Source organism: Equus asinus, chromosome 13 (assembly GCF_041296235.1).
Source record: "Equus asinus isolate D_3611 breed Donkey chromosome 13, EquAss-T2T_v2, whole genome shotgun sequence".
NCBI classification, from domain to species: domain Eukaryota; kingdom Metazoa; phylum Chordata; class Mammalia; order Perissodactyla; family Equidae; genus Equus; species Equus asinus.
Window position 1 is genome coordinate 36,328,267 of NC_091802.1, and position 15,956 is coordinate 36,344,222.

Below are 15,956 nucleotides of genomic sequence, written 5' to 3' on the forward strand. Positions count from 1 at the left end.
ACCCCACGACCCCTGGTTTGGGAGGGATCGTGCGAGTGTTTGTATGTAATAATGGCTCCACTTGGGGAGCTAGCAAATGCCGGGCACTTGCCTGGTCCTCACAGATACTCACAACAGTCCGGAGCAGTTATGATAATGTCTATGAGTAAACTAACTGTCAGAGCTGAGATTCCAGCCCTGCTTGCTCTGACCCCAAACCCCAACAAATGCACCGAGTGAGCTCCCTGGGAAATGGGGTGTGTGTGTGTTTCAAGAATAAGGCAGGGGCCGGCCCAGTGGAGCAGCGGTTTAGTGCACACATTCCACTTCGGCAGCCTGGGGTTCACCGGTTCGGATCCCGGGTGCAGACACGGCACCGCTTGGCAAGCTATGCTGTGGCAGGCGTCCCACATGTAAAGTAGAGGAAGATGGGCACGGATGTTAGCTCAGGGCCAGCCTTCCTCAGCAAAAACAGAAGGATTGGCAGCAAATGTTAGCTCAGGGCTAATCTTCCTCAAAAAAAGAAAAAAGAGAATGAGGCAGAAAGGGGCACGTGGGGCTGAGGCCAGTTGTAGGGGGTGCTCTGAGTCCCCATGTCTAGCAGGGATCCCTCTTGTCCATTGAGAGGTGGTGAGGAACTGTCCAGGGTCAGGCCATGCATGGGGGCTGTGTTTAGGATGAAGGTAGAGGCTGTGCACTGCGTCACAATGGGCAGTGCTGGCTGTGGGACTGGAGGAGATAGGGTTGGAGCGGGGTGTGAGGTCCAGTCTCAGAGTGGAAGGAGGTGGACGCTGGGGACGCTGTGTCTATTTGTCCTCGGCTGTTGGTGGGGTGGGGGGGGGTGTGGAGTGTGACTCCCGGGTGGACTCTTACCCCTCAATGAGTCAAGGGGGGCTGGGTGTGTCCGTGCCCTCCCCATATGCTGCCAGGGGTGGCTGAGCGTGCTCGTGTGTGTGCCCAGGCACGGCTCAGTGTCCTTTGCAGTCACGCCATCCTCCCAGCTGCTTGTCTGGGCCACTTCCTTCCAGGCTGGCAGCCAGGCTCCCGTGCGCTCCTTGGAGCTGAGCTGGGAGGAAGGCCCTGCCAAGATCCCAGGGCAAAGCTGGGAAGCAGAGGGAAGCGAGGGGTTGGCCTTGAACTCTCCCATCCCTGGCCGGCATGGGAAGCGCACAGAGGCCCTGCCTGGCTGCAGGGGGGTGGAGCACAGAGGCAGGGAGAGGGCAGCCCCCTCCTCAAGGGACAGGGATCAAGGAAGAGCCACCCCAGACAGCAGGCTGGCTGCTATGAACCTCCATTCTGAGCAGATTCTGTGCAATGCTTCGTTTTCACCAGACAAGGCGCCCCCAGGGACAGGAGTAAATCCCAATGAGAAGTCAGAGATGCCCTTTGGTCAGAGAACCCAGGTGGTTGGGGGGTGAGCACCTGAGGAACCATTCAGTCAACACATCTCAACAGAGATGAGCCAGCACTGGGCCTCCACCTGCCTCCAAAGATCCTTATGGGGTTAACTAATTAATGGATATGGGATGCCCCACAGGGAGGTGGGACAGAAGATAATGGCAGAAGCTTGAGCAATAGCTTCTTCACCCCGGGGGCTGGATTTTACCCTCACGTGAAAGGAAGGCATCAGAGGCTTGAGAGCGGGAAGACAAGACACCTGGATCTTTCCTTTAAAGACTGGGCCTGGCTGCTGCAGGCATGGGAACCACTGGAGGTAGTGGCCGGGGTCCAGAAGCGAGGCCCTAGGGCTGGACTGGGAAGGTCAGATGGAGCCTGGGAAATGGCTGGATTCAGGACATACGATGAAGGTGAGGATTCTGGGGAGTGAGACAAAGGGGAGGGGGGGGTCCAAGGACAATTTGGGGCCCTCAGGACCCCTTGCCTACACAGCTCTGAGCACCAGGAGGCAGTATGCAGAAACTCAGCCCTCCTCGGGGATCCTTGGCCCAGGAGGCACTTGCACCCCCCACCCCTGAAACAGCCCCCAGGCTGGGCCCTTGTCTCCAGGTGGTGGACACTCCCTGCGGGCCCCAATCTACACCACCCACACCCCAGGGAGAAGGGAAGATTGGGAGTCAGCCCCAGGACGGAGAATGGTTCCAGGACCTGGCGGGTACAACATAAAAGGATGTAGAGGCCCAGGGCTGTCGGCGTCTTGCCTTTGTTCGGATTCTCTTGGAGTTGCCACCTGGGTCAGGGGCCTGGGCCACTAGTCCTTGCTCCTCTGCTCCCTCTCCTTTGTCCAGGTCCCCTCTTGGCCTTGGTCTTTGGCCTGTCCCCTCGAGGAGTCAGATGTGAGACCAGGTGTGGCTCAGAATGGCAGTGGATGGGGGAGTGGCCCGCTTTGGTTGTAGCCACCTAGGAAAAAGGAGCTGGGGCTGCTCCCTGGCCAGCTGAGATGTCCAGGGCTCACATGGACACCAAGCCAAGCTGGTGACACTCAGTTCAATGTCCAGGCTGTGCAGTGTCCTCCAGACCTCAGCTCTGTCCCTGGAGGAATGCACTGGAAGGGGGTCATTGAGCCTGGGCACTCAGGGTCCTGCCCCCCACCCCCTCTCTCCGTATCTAGATGGGCTCGTCTCCCTTCACAACTACCCAATGGGCTCCCCCTCCAGGGGATCTGGATGGGTAAGAGCCTGGATCTCCTGCCTCCAGAACCCTTCAACCCTCCAGAAGGCAGTGTGCAGGTGGACACGCCACAGTGGGATCCATACTCTGCGACTTGCTAGCTCTGTGACCTCGGGTGAGTCACAGATTCTCCCTGGCCCTCAGTTTCCTTGTCTAGAAGATGGGAATAATGATCCAGTAAGCCCTCACTGTTGGCTTGATGTGAGGATTAAGACCAGGGCCACATATGCATGTCGTTCCTTCTTTCTTCCAGAGAATTCGAGAAAACGGCAAAATGGCAGGAGTCCACAGGGCAGGCTGGCAGCCCCTGGCCGCTTCTGCAGGAAACAGAGGCAACAAGGCTCGGGTGCTCCTGAGAGGAAGGCGCTGGCAGCAAGGGAGGAGCAGAGCAGCAGGTATTTATTCTGGGGGACCCTCACCCTGCCCCATCCTCATCTCTCTGCTTATTCCAAGCCTGGGGTCCGTCGGGCTGGGTCCGTCGGGCTGGGAGCCGGAATCAGGAGGAAGGGTGTGGCCGTGGGCCGTGGCTGCTCTGTGAGTACGGAGAGAAGGGAGGACGACGAGGCCAGGGCTGGCACTGGAACAGCAGAGGGAAGAGAGTGTGGGGGCCTGTGAGGACCAGGCCTTGGTTCTCCTGCCTTCCCTACCCTGACTCTCTGACCCCAAGAGCTTGGCACTGGGGGGCATAGCCCTGGCACTGATGAGCCACCCCATTAAGGGGCAGGCAGGTCTGTGTGCCTCTTCCCTTGACATCCCCCATCCTCCACCACCTGCCCCAGCCTTGAGACGGAGGCCACCCGTTCCCAGAAATGAGGCTGGCACTGCCCAGCCAGACCCACCTGGGCAGGGCCTCAGTGTGGGCCCTCAGTGCTGGTCCAGGATGAGGGGCACCTGGGCGCTGTCCACTTGGGGAGGCAGCCGCTCGCCTGTGCGCACATTGAACATGGGCAGGGTGGAGAGTGGCCGGGGCACCTCTCGGCTAGCTGCCATCTGTCGCAGCTCCTCCATGTTCCCGCGGATGGTGCAATGGTGGACCATCTGGATGCTGGGGCACAGGGCGGGCAGAGTCATCAGCTCTAGGAGTCAGCACCCCCCTTTGAGGTTCAGCCTGGCACTCCGTCCGAGCCACTCTGCAGTCTTCCCCCGTTATGTGGAGGGAGACTCACACACAGAAAGCTCTGTGGCACCAGCTCAGTGCCCGGTGACTGAGGCCTGGGCTCTGTGTGTCAACAGCCTGGATTTAAAGCTGTGTGTCCTTTGCAAGTTGCTTAACCACTTCTCTGCCTCAGTTTCCTCAACTGTAAAATGGGGATAATAATAGAAGCTACCTCCCAGGATTGTTGTGGGGATTAAAGGAGAAAATGCAGGCTGAGTGTTTAGAAATGTGCCTGGCACGTGGTAAGAGCTCCCGAGATACCAAGACATGGATAGATATCCCCAGTGGACATATGTCTCCAGTGGATATACGACCCTCCAGTCCCTTCTGGCACTCAGCTCCCTCCGCTAACGCCCTCTCCCGCCACTGAACTTCAGTCCTCCTCGGCTCCCCCGTCCCTGAATCTGGCAAACACACCTCCTCCATCTTTTCCCACCTCCTAGCTTTTGCCCAAGCTGTTTGCTGCCATGCCTTGACCTTCTCATCTTCTGGCTCCTCAGACCTGTCCCTCGCTCCCTCCATACTTTGACCCCTCCCACTCCCACCCCAGTCGGCCCCCAGCATGGACCAGCTTCACACACTGAGTCCTGTCTCCCTATCTTTGTTTCAAACCAAGGCTCCTGGAGGCCAGCACCAGGCTCCACCCTCAACAGGCTGGAAATCCCAGCAGCTCTGAGTGGACTGGTGGCCACACACCTCAGGAAGTCCCGCCTGAGCTCTAGCCCGTTTCTCCCCAGAAGGTTCAGCTTCGTTCTCATTTGACTCTCTCAGTCTTGCTTTCTGCTGTCCAGTGGCAAGCTTTAGTTCATTCTGAGAAGTAGGGCAGCATAATGGTTAAGCATGAGGACTTGCTTTGGGTTTAAACGTAAATTCCTCTGCTTACTGGCTGTGTGACCTTGTGTGAGCTAGTTAACCTCTCTGTGCCACGATTTTCTCAAGTTTAACGCAGTTGTTACATGAATTAAATGAGTTCATTCTGGAAAAACACTTAGAATGTCTTCTGGTCAGCATGCAGCAAGTGGTAGCTATTATTCTAGGGAGCCTTCAGTTACTATTATCATCATCAGTATTATCTTATTATAGTAGGCCCACTGATGAACTTGGCCTCCAGTGGAGGGATATTTCCAAGCCCTTTTGCATGAAACCACTCACATTTGTGGGCTCAGCCTGGAGATGTCCTCCCAGACTACCTGGCTGCTGGGTCAGACAGACGGCAAGGACTTTTCATTACCAGCAATAAGAACTGTTTTTTTAAAGGGGAGGGGGCCCAGGTAGGGCAGAAACAACCCTGCTTGTCACTGGGTTACTGGTCAAATAAGGGAGGCAAGTGGTCGTCACCCATGTCCACATCTCCATTAGTGGCACAGGCTCCAGCTAGAGCCTGAGAGATTAGACTACTGGAAGGACTTTCTAGCTTCCTGCTGAATGAGCCATGCTCCTCCTTGGGGGGAGTAGGACCAAGTCCCGTCAGGCTGGCGGGAGGAGGTGGAGTCACCCTCTAAGGCCAGGGGAGGGTCAAGATGAGCTCTTGATTCTGGAATTTGGCAAGCAGAGTTGTCCAAAACACTGTTTTCCATTCCCAGGCAAGGAAGGCTGAGGGGGGAGAGGAAGTAAGGAGCGTGTGGATGCCGAGGGCCACAGGCAGCCAGGCAGGTAATGCCCCCAGTGGAGGAAGGGCCTTAGTTAATGGGCCCCTCCCAGCCCCCGGCCCCACATCTGGGTCTCATTACTCTGGCAACACACACAGGTGGAAAAATGTTCTGAGGATGTTTTTCTAGAGCAGGAGCAGGAGCCAGACCCGCGGTGCTGCCCCCACATCCTTCCACATCAGCACTTGGGCAGACACAAATGGGCAGGCCTTCCTGCACATACATGCCTGCACACACACACACACACACACACACACACCACCAACATACAGCCTCTCCTCTGGCACACAGACCACAGGAGAGGCTCTTTGGGCTGGAGAACTTTCTGACCAGATAGAGGTGAAAACAGGCAGCAGAATCACAATTTGCAGATAATTTGAAAAATGATAGACATTGAGCAAGAAAAAAAAATGGATTTTGTAGAAATAAATCAACACAAAACTCAAACCAACAAGGGCCGATATTGTACACGGTAAAATTGGTTATTGATTCAAAACTGATGGAGGAAGTCGATTTTCCTGACACCGTCAGGGCTACAAACCTGACCCAGAAAAGCTGGATGTAGTGGAAATAGCTGGTCAGAAGAGAATATCCACAATAGCACAAGATACAATTGATCAAATTTGGCACAGGCCAAAAAAATTGAGGAATAAAATCCTCCTCGTAAAATTTACATAGAAAATCACTCATCCCAACGCGAAAAAAATTCTATCTAAAAAAAAATGAAAACAGAAAAAAAAGCAAAGCCTTTTCATTGCTTTGTATAGAAAGTTGATCAAAGAATTAAGTTGATTTAGGTAGAGCAAGGAATGACATTTCTGTTCACTCTGGAAAATATATTCCCCACAAAAATTCATAAATGCTGGTATAATTCTGATTCTAAAAGTGTTTGTATTGCTCAACCCAATAGGTTAAGTTGGTGGGGTCAACACAATGGGTTTAAAGCTGGGGTCTCAGAAGACCCTGGAATCAGTCGGCACTCATGCATATATGCCCCTGCTTGTGCACGCACACATCATATGGGTCTGCCTGTCTGGCCCACACGGCCACAACCCTTCTTCCCAGGGTACCTGGCATGTCAGATGCCCACACTATCTGGCATCTCCCGTCCGTCCCTCCCAGGAGGGAACAATGAGGCCACTATGACCCTCACAGGATTCTGGTGGCCTCACAATGTCCCCCTGAGGTCACCACAGAGATAACCTTACCATCCCCTATGCTCAAGGCACAAGTCTGCTGAGGCCAGCCGTGGGTGATCATCCTTGGTCCTCCTTTTGGCCACCCAGGGGAAGGCTGGGGCCAGAGCCCTGAAAGGAAGCCTCTGAGGGAACCAGGACCCAGGGCACACCTTACCCACCGAGGAGCACCCCAGTGAAGACTTCCAGCTGCCATCCTGGAGGTCCTCGTACCCAGCTCCCTTCACCCACCCCAGGGAGAGATGCAGAAAGACCCTTCGCTGCCACCACCATCTGCACCCTTGGCCTCAAACACCCCCCTGGGTGCAGGCCAGCAGGCCAGCGTGTCAGGAGCCCCTGGCAAGAGCGAGCCTGGACACCACACCTGCCAAACCAAGCCCAACATATCCAAGGTGATCCTCGGGATTATGGCGGACAAGGGGGCGTACAGCCGCATATCCATGACCTCGCTGAGGAAGGCCGTCGCCACCTCCGGCTACAACATGACCTGCAACGCCTGGCGCTTCAGGCGAGTGCTCAAGCGGCTGGTGGACAAAGGCGTGCTCAGGCAGGTGACCGGCAAGGGGGCCTCAGGCTCCTTCTGCATCAGGAAGAAGCCGGCCTCCAAGTTCAAGCTCAAGGCCAAAAGCCGGCGGCAGCGGCGACAACAGTCTGGGCCACGCCGGTCTGGGCCACGCCGGCCTGAGCAGCGCCGGCCTGGGCAGCGCAGGTTGTTCCTGGGCTCCAAACAGGGGCACAAGCGGCCAGTCAAGGGGGTCCGCAGAGCGGCCAGATGCCGCCGCAATTAACAAGGCAGGCCGGGCAAGCAGGCAGTGGTGCCAGGCTTGCCACAGGCTCCGCGCAGCGGGAATAAAAGGAACCTGACTTATTTCACACCTGCCTCCTGGAATCTCTGGGGTTCAAGGGCGCAGGAGAGCGAGAGGGCTGGGTACACAGGAGGGGTGAGGCCACGGGTCAGGGAAACCTGGGCAAAATAAAGGCGAGATGGATTTGGGAAGGGCTGGAGGAGCTGAAAGCATCCACAGACATTAGCTAGTCCGACCACATCACAAGTGGAGAAACTGAGGCCAGAAAGGGTCACAGTGATTGTGTGGCAGAACCGGGCCTGGAACCCAAGTGCCCGCCTCACAGTGAAATGGGGGTGTGTGCGTCTGTGTGCGTGTGCATGAATGCCAGCGGGAATCCTCTTAAATTGCTTCTCAACCCTTTCCCCCAGGGTGGCAGCAGATCCCCAAAGCCTGGCCAGGTCCCCTCCCCTGTCTCATTCTACTTAGGCTGTTCCATGGAGACCAGAAAATGAGGAGCCATGCCCTGGGATTTCAGGATAGGCCAGGCCCAACATCCACTCAGCCCAGGGCAGGAGCTCAGTGGCCAAAGGTGGTCCCATCATCCCAGAATAATCTGGTTTGTCTACGATGCTCATGAAGGCTGGTGGGTCCAGCTTGACAGTCTAAGGGGGCTCCCACCCGACCCCCAGCTTCCCCTACTCACTCAGAGGTGGCCAGGTCTCTCTTCAGCCTGTAGAAAAGCGAGGGAGGGGATTAACTATTATCCACAAGCCCCTCCTGGTGCCAAGCCGAGCAGGACCCAAGCCCTGAGCTGCCCAGCAAAGGGTCCCCCACTCCTTTCCTGGCTGAGGACCCCACTCCCTGAGGGGTCTGGGTCCCCACACAACACAAGTGCCACAAGGAGTCCCACAGATTTGAGCACCAGCCACAGGGCCCTCCCTGCGTCCGTCCCCCACACTCACCGTCCCTCCCGCCGGCAGCACATGACATAAGCCAGCAGCAGGGTGAGCAGCAGGGCCACCAGCAGAGGCACCAGGAGGGTGACCAGTGCGTCAGTCAGGAAGTCTCGGGCTGTGGCCTTGGTGGGCGAGCAGGACAGGTCATGCTCCAGGATCCCGTCACCAGGGGTGGGCACCTGGTCTGCAGGCTCTGGCACTGATTTATCCACCTGCTCAGAAAGTCCATGGCTGACCCAGGAGCGGCTAGCTGGACACAGAGACCCCCGGGGCACAGGGCAGGGGTTCTGGGGCCACTCTACCTATTGCCCCTTGCAACAACAGGGTTTCCTCCTGCCTGCCTCCCCCAGCTTGGGTGACCTAGCAGGACAAGCCCAGGAGAGCATGGACTGTACAATGGTTAAGAGCACAGCTCCAGGGTCCGACTGCCTGGGTTGAATTCTGTCTCAGACAGTGCTTTACTGCAATGATTTACGTCTCGGTGCCTCAGTTTCCTCACCTGTAAAGTCGGAATGCTAATAGAGGCACTGTCTCCTGGGGTGATTTGTGAGGATAAAACATGTTGATTGCATCGTACCCAGTGCGGAGCAAGTGCTCCAGAATGTGGTTGAGGACCAGGCCCTGGCTGCGCTGTCAGACACTTCACAGGACCAGAGTCCTTCCGGGTTCCCAGCCCAGGGAGTCAGGGTCTCCAGGGACCCCGGATTCCTCGGCCCCATATACCAAAGAGCAGTAGTGAGCGTATTTGGCTTATTACATGGGGATGAGAGCTATCTGTTCCTTGTGGGCAGATTTGCTAGGTGACACGCTAGAAGGAAGCAGACAGAGCTGTCACACAGAGGCCCTTGTTGGGGAAAGGGTTTTGGAACTGCCCTGTGGGAGAGACTGTTCTAGCCCTTGTGTTGGGTATATCTGGGATTTCTGAGAGTCTGTGTCTGTCTGGATTATGGACTCTGTCTCCCTCTTGTGGGAGAAGATGGAACTTCAGTGCGTGCGTGCGTGCGTGCGTGCGTGCGTGCGTGCGTGTGTGTGTGTCAGACAGACACAGAGAGACAGAGACAGAGAAAGCAGATAATCAGAGAAAGAAATGGGGACAGAAAGACTGGGATGGGAAGAGGGGTAGGGAAGAGACTGTGATGGGGCCACGGGACACCCCCACCCAAAGCCAGGGTCCCTCCTCACCAGGGACACATTGCACCAGTCAACACGGAAGTGAGGTGCCAAGGTGTCATAGCAGGACAGAAGTGGAGGCTGGCCCTGGGCACAGCGAGCGTGGCTGTCGGGGGACGCCACCATCTTCAGGCAGGAGGAGAAGGGTGAGGCAGAGCCCACCTTGATGTACACCCTGGGCCCAGATAGAAGCTGCCGTCAGCGAACTGGAGGGATGTCTGGGTGGGGCACTGGAGATTTGGAGGTTACAGGCCCATCCTGAGATCTGGGGTTATGTGAGAGGACACAGGAACACTCTAGTCTTCTAAGGGGTCTTATCCCCCCAGGATGTCCTTTAACGGATGGATCTTTCATGTCCTCGTGGGGCACCAGGAAGTGCAGAGTTCAGGGTAACTAGGGTTTGGACCCAGGAAGGGCAAGAGGGAGATGAGGGGCGGCCGGAGGGAAGTGGACAGTGGTGTGAAGCAGCGAGGTGCAGACGGGTGTGGTGAGGGTGTGCAAAGGTGGGTAAAGCCCCACCTGGAAGCTAGGGAGACCCATATTCTATGCCCTCCACACAGACAAAAGGCAAGCTGCCTCCTCCTCCTCCTCCAGGAAGCCCTCCTGGGCTGCATACCTACCCTTCCTTGCGGCCCTCGATGGGAAGAGGGACGCGGCCCCCACGGTCCAAGGCAGAGGTGATGTTGAGCAGCTGGAGCTCCCCCGGCTCCCAGAGCCCCGCCGAGGCAGTGAGGAAGCGGCTGGCAGGCGACGAGGGCAACACTTCCTCCACGTCATGGCTGCGCACCAGGAACTCAGCCTGGTATGGCAGCGGGGGGCCTGGAAGGGCCGGGTTGGCACCTCAGGCTGCACTCAGCCCTCCATGGATCCTTCCCGAGCCTGACCCGACCCAAGCTCCTCCCCGCATCCCCCCAGACCCTTCCTTCCTCCCTAACACCCCGCACGCACGTCGCAGGTCCCAAAAGCTCTTCTCAAACACCCAGCCTCAATGACTCACCCAAGGCCCCAAAGACTGTCAGCAAAGCAGCCAAGAATACACCTCAGAGTCTTTCCAGAATGCCCTGCTCCCCACTACTCTCCAAGTCTCTCCCTTCCACACCCCACCTTCCAGGAGAGATCCCCCAGGACTGGTGTTGTTGGGGTGGGCGTGGGGTGGGCCCGGTGGTACCTTCAGGGTCCTCAATCAACAGCAAGAGCTTCTGCCGGGTGGTGTCAAAGCTGTCCCGATTGTAGGCTATGACCTGGGGGAGGACGGGGAAGAGGGCTGAGAGGTGGGGTTAGTGGAGAAATGGTGCAGCTGGGACCTGCCAGGAAAGGACTGAGATGCCACCAAATTAGAAGCATGTAAATTATGTAAATGAACTTGAAGGAGCACACACATGTGACACAGCCCCGTGGGGTCCCTGCTGATACCTCGATGACCTGCTGTCCACGATCTTCTGGTGTGGGGGTGCCATAGAGGAAGCCGGGGTGGTGGGGGCTGCGCTGGGTATAGCGGAGCCACCGGGGCAGGTCGGGGTGTCCCTGGAGGTGGGCGTGGTAGGTGACAGGGACGGTGGGTGGGACAGCTGGTGGAAGGGAGGAGAGGGGATTGGAGACACAACAGTAGCCTTCACCAGCGCGGGGCCAGGCACCCCCAGCTCCCCCGGGTGCCCATCGGGCCCTCTCACCGACATGCTCGGGAAGGTGCAGGAAGGTTTCGTGGTCCAAGGTGTGCACGAAGACGCGGCCCACAAGCGGGTGCAGGGTGGTCTGCTGGGTCTCGGTGTCCCCCAGCCCTGCCAGGAGACCTGTGGGGACCCAGAACCCCAAACACACGGACCAGCCTCAGTTCTGAGCAGGGGATAAGCTCCCCTTCCCGACCATGTCCCTGGTGCCCCTCAGGGACCGAAAGAAGCATGTGAGGGAGGGGGGCTCCTTTGCTGGCTCCCAGGAAAGGACAGAGAGGCCTGCCTGTGCCACACGCTTTAATCCATGACGAGCCCCAACCAGACCACCCCCCACTCCCCATTTTAGGCCCCTGTTGGGGTCAAGTGGGCAAGGACCGATGTTTGGCTGGAGGCGGTGTGGGGGGGTGTGAGTGAGTGTGGCGGATTTGGGGGGAGGTTCAAGCTAAGTTCACTTGGAAAAGAACCTCATGCTGAGTGTGTGGCAGGCTGGAGAGGAGGGGGAGAGAGAAGGAGCCTTTGGAGGAGGAGGGTAGCCATTCTGGGACCCCCGCCAGCCTCCTCCAACATACAGGGGAACAGGGCCCGCACTAGAGGCCATTGGGAGCCGAGCAAAGGGGATCCGGAGTCCTGGGAAGAGGATCTGCACCAGCGGGCCCCCACACCCTCCCAGGGCCAAATTTAGCCTGGGCCTAGGGAGAAGCCGTCCTGGTCAGCCCATTAAAGGGCCCACAGCGCTCCGGGCCTGTGCTGTCAGGCCCACCCCGACTAGGACACCCCAACTCTCAGAGCTCCCAGCCCCACATCCCAGAGCCCAGCTCCCAGCCCCAGTTCCCTGGAACCCCTGCCGAGCATGGCATTTATACCCCAAAGTCCTTCTGGCCCCTGCCTCAGCCCCCCAGACCCCTCTCTCGAGGAACTTCAATACTTCCATCTCATCAGCCCTGAATCCCACCCCCTCGTCCTGGGCCTCTCCCCTGAGAAGGCCCCAACTTGCCCACAAGGAGAGGAATCCAGATTACTGCTTCAGCCATGGCTGCCTCGGCCTGGCCTGGCTGCCCATGAGTGACAGAGACAGGAGCAGGGAGGAGGGAGGGAGGGAGGGAAGGAGGGAGGGAGGAACGGGGAGGTGTCCCAGAGCAGCTGGGCCCTGGCTTTAGCAAGTGGGCCCCTGTCCATCCCCACCCAAAGCAGGTACCCAATCTAGGCTGGACATGCTCCTCATGTGACAAGGCCCCTCCAGTCGCGCCCTCCTGGTGGCCAGAATAGGTTTCCTAAACCACCAACCTGACTGCCTCCGTCTCCCCTTAAACCCTTAATGGCTCCCATTGCCCTGAGTTCCCCTGCTGCTGCTGGCTTTCAGGCCCACCCTATGCCTGGCCATCCCGTCTAGAATCCCTTCTCTACCCACGCCCCCACATACACACACACTCACACTCACACTCACACCCCCCCCCCCCCCCGTGCCAGGCTTCTGCCCACCTCCCTCGGCTGCCCTCCTACCTGTTATGCTCTCCTAAGTCTATGCACCTTTGCACAAGCTGTTCCCTCTGCCTGGAGCTCCCTTCCTGCCCTCGTCCGACTGATAAACTTCCACCCACCTTTCCAGACTCAGCACAGGCATCCTCTCCTCTCTGAAGCTTCTGTCCTCCCCCAGGCCGCGGGGGCCCCTGAACCCCTATGCACAGCACTGGGGGTGGACTAGGATCTTACTACCTTTGTGTCCCTGGACCTGGCATGGGGCCTAGCAACTAGGTGCAGGGGGCTAGGCGACCACTTCATTACGGGCACACGAGGGTGCCTGTTCACCCAGCCTCATCCTCAGACCAAGCACCCCACCGCGTGTAGCCCAGGTCTGGGAAGACAGGTAGAGACAGGGGACTGGAAGAGGGGTGGGGCGGCGGCCACAGGCTTTGAGGCCTGCAGGCCTGGACATGAATCCCGCCTTCACCACTTACTGGATATGTGTCCTTGAAAGACTCAGTCGCCCTCTCTGGGCTCTGTTTCCACAACTACAAACTGGCAAAAATAGTGCTCGCCTTGGTGTCCTTGTGAGGAATCCACAGAATCGTGAAGCCAGCACACATCTGTAAAGCACCTGCCACGGACCAGGCACGGAGGACGCAGAGATGAGCAGACCGCTGCCCGTGTGGGGCTTGCCTGCTTGGGATCATGACAGCTAACCCCCGCCTGCACCTACACCAGAGGTTTTATCTGTATTTAGAGAGAGTAACTCATTCCATGCCCATAGCAGTTCCATGAAGAAGGTAGTACTATTGTCCCCATTTTACAGACAAGAAAACTGAGGCACAAGGGTGTAGAACTTCCCCAAGGCCACACTACTGAGTGGCTGAATGCATATAAAGAGCTTAGCCCAGCGCCTCCTCAATCCATGACACCACTGAGGTACTGGGTGCTGGCTGGCCCCGCTTCCTCTTTCTTCCTGCCTCTGCCAAAGGATCTGAGTCCAGGGGTGAAGGGGTGGGGTGCCCTTCTCTCGAGGGGCTGAGCAGACAGAGGGGCACTCTGATGCTCTGACAAGGAGGCAGGGGCCCATGGATGCCACGGTTCCAAAATTCTTGGTGGCTGTGTGAGCAGCCCTCCTGGGCCTGGGGACAAAGAGTGCTGCCACCTCACCCCCATGAAAAAAGGCCCCAGGCAAGGATGTCTGGGCCCTGCCCTGAGGCAGGCCTGAGGGGGAGGGTGTTGGCCTGCAGACTGGGGTGACCCGTGGGCAGTGACTTAGTCCTTGTCCCTTCCTCTCTCTCCCCACCTGACCGTCCACCCGTCCCTGGAGAGCCAGCTAATTCCAGAGTCAGCATCTGCTCAGGCTCTCAGACAGGGCGGTGTTTGTCCCCTAGTCACCTTGGCACCCCTCTGCCTTCTCCAAGATGGAGGGAAAGAGGAAGAAAGGCTGTGGAGGCAGAGGGAGAGCCAGAGGGCTCGGGGGAGCAGGCAGAGGTGCCGGAGCCCGGTCAGTCGCCAGGCCTCAGCCCCTCCTGGCTCCATGTGATTCCTGCCCTCTCCCCTGCTGCCTCCCCTGCTATTTTTGGAGCCACCCACACACACCCTCAGCTGTCTTAAGGTGGCAGTGCCTGAACCCAGTGTCACCAGGCCCACAGCAGCCAGCCTTCCTTACTAGTCCTTCTCTCCGTCCCCAAAACCAAGGCAACCAGGGACTGTGCCAGGAGCCAGCTGGAAGTCCCCCGAAAGTCTCCTCTGGCCCTCCAGAGGACAAACAAAAGTATATAGAATACTCTAATGAGCCTCCATATATCAATCACGCTTCACCCCGTCAAGAGTTCTCACTCGTGGCCGATCTCATTTCATCTATACTCCTCTTATTTAATTTCCCCCCCACTTAATTTCCTGTCAATATTTCATTGTCTATCTTTGAAAGATAATGGCTCTTTGTTTAAACATAATCACAATTATTATACCCAATCACATGATCATACCTTAAAGTTAAGAATAATCTCTTAATATCAGATCTATAGTGTTCAAATTTCCAATTTCTCATAATGTCATTTTTTTTTTACAATGTATTTGTTTGAATCAGGATCCACATAAGGTACACACACTGAAACTGATTGATAGGTCTCTTTTAAATCTCTTTAAATCTATGTTACCCCGCCAACTCTCTCGCTCTTTCTTTTTCCTTGAGGGAACCAGGTCATTTGTTGTGTAGTTTTCCACAGTCTGAATTTTGCGGATAGCATCTCTATAGTGTTTTTTAACATGTTCTTCTGACCTCTGTACTTCTTGTAAATTGCATTTCCTATACATTCTTTTTTTTTTTTTTTTTTTGAGGAAGATTAGCCCTGAGCTAACGTCCGTGCCCATCTTCCTCTATTTTTTTCATATGTGGGATGCCTGCCACAGCATGGCTTGATGAGCCGTGCGCAGGTCCACACTCGGGATCCGAACTGGCAAACCCTGGGTCACCGAAGCAGAATGTGCAGACATAATCGCTGGGCCACCGGGCTGGCCCTTCCTGTACGTTCTTATTTCCTGTAAATTGTAGTTGGATCGAGAGTCCTGATCAGGTGTAGGTTCCATTTTCTTTGGCAAGACCGTTTCATAGGTGGTAGTGACACTTCTTTCATCCAGAGGCACAGCAGCCACTGGTACTCAGTGCCTCATCCCTCAGTTCTTTTTTTTCCTACAAAATGGTGATATTCAAATTCCATCGCTCCTTCCTTTATTAGCCAGAATAATTCTAGACAGAGAAACTGCCCCTCGCTTACTATTTGGTTACTGAGTGGAATACAGCGCATATAGGAAAGATGGGATAAACGCTTGATTCTGTTCTTGTATTTACCAATTTCCAAATAATGAGTTGATTCCCTAGCATCCTCCAAACTGTGACTAATTAGCTTTTTTAAATTAGTAGTATAATTATAAATTTATGGCTTTAAACATATCTGATTGCTTCAATCCATTGCAACTAGTGTCCCTCCTGGTGCTACATTGTCCCATCTTGAGTGCCAATTTGATCCTCACCAGTTGGAGCATCCATCTGGGGGGCTGGAGGGTCAGGTCTCTGCATCTTGGTCTCTCTCAGCCTTGTCTCCATGAGCCCAGCCCAGGTTCCGGCGTCTCTGCTTTACTCCTGCTACCCCAGCCCCGCTCTCAGCTAGCTGGTTCTCTGTCCGTTATTTTGCCATCAGCACCTGTCTCCCCAGCTTTCTGCCTGATCTTGGCCCGTCAATGTCTCAGTTTAATACCTCTGGTCCTTTGTCCCTGTCTCTCCCCAAAACAACGAAT

General features: G+C 56.3%; 2 protein-coding genes across 4 annotated transcripts; one reads left to right on the forward strand and one right to left on the reverse strand.

Annotated features, from left to right (window-relative positions):
• Positions 1–2,864: 2,864 nt before the first annotated feature.
• Positions 2,865–7,519, forward strand: LOC106826323 (histone H1.9-like). 3 transcript variants are annotated; one of them, XM_070483044.1, is made up of 3 exons: positions 2,865–3,002; positions 5,347–5,416; positions 6,638–7,519. In XM_070483044.1, the coding sequence occupies exon 3, from the start codon at positions 6,851–6,853 to the stop codon at positions 7,394–7,396; it is 546 nt and encodes a 181-aa protein (XP_070339145.1). In that variant the 5' UTR covers positions 2,865–3,002; positions 5,347–5,416; positions 6,638–6,850; the 3' UTR covers positions 7,397–7,519. The 3 variants fall into 3 exon arrangements, with proteins under 3 accessions (XP_070339145.1, XP_014689067.1, XP_070339144.1); XM_014833581.3 differs by lacking the exon at positions 5,347–5,416; XM_070483043.1 differs by lacking the exon at positions 5,347–5,416 and having other exon boundaries at positions 6,699–7,519.
• SGCA (sarcoglycan alpha) lies at positions 2,986–12,371 on the reverse strand. Its single transcript, XM_014833580.3, has 10 exons — positions 12,187–12,371; positions 11,193–11,312; positions 10,936–11,090; positions 10,691–10,763; positions 10,143–10,341; positions 9,535–9,697; positions 8,359–8,564; positions 8,100–8,126; positions 3,447–3,652; positions 2,986–3,184 (listed from the first exon to the last, which is right to left on the reverse strand). Exons 1-9 carry the CDS (start codon positions 12,221–12,223, stop codon positions 3,472–3,474), a joined length of 1,161 nt encoding a protein of 386 aa, XP_014689066.2. The 5' UTR covers positions 12,224–12,371; the 3' UTR covers positions 2,986–3,184; positions 3,447–3,471.
• Positions 12,372–15,956: the final 3,585 nt, after the last annotated feature.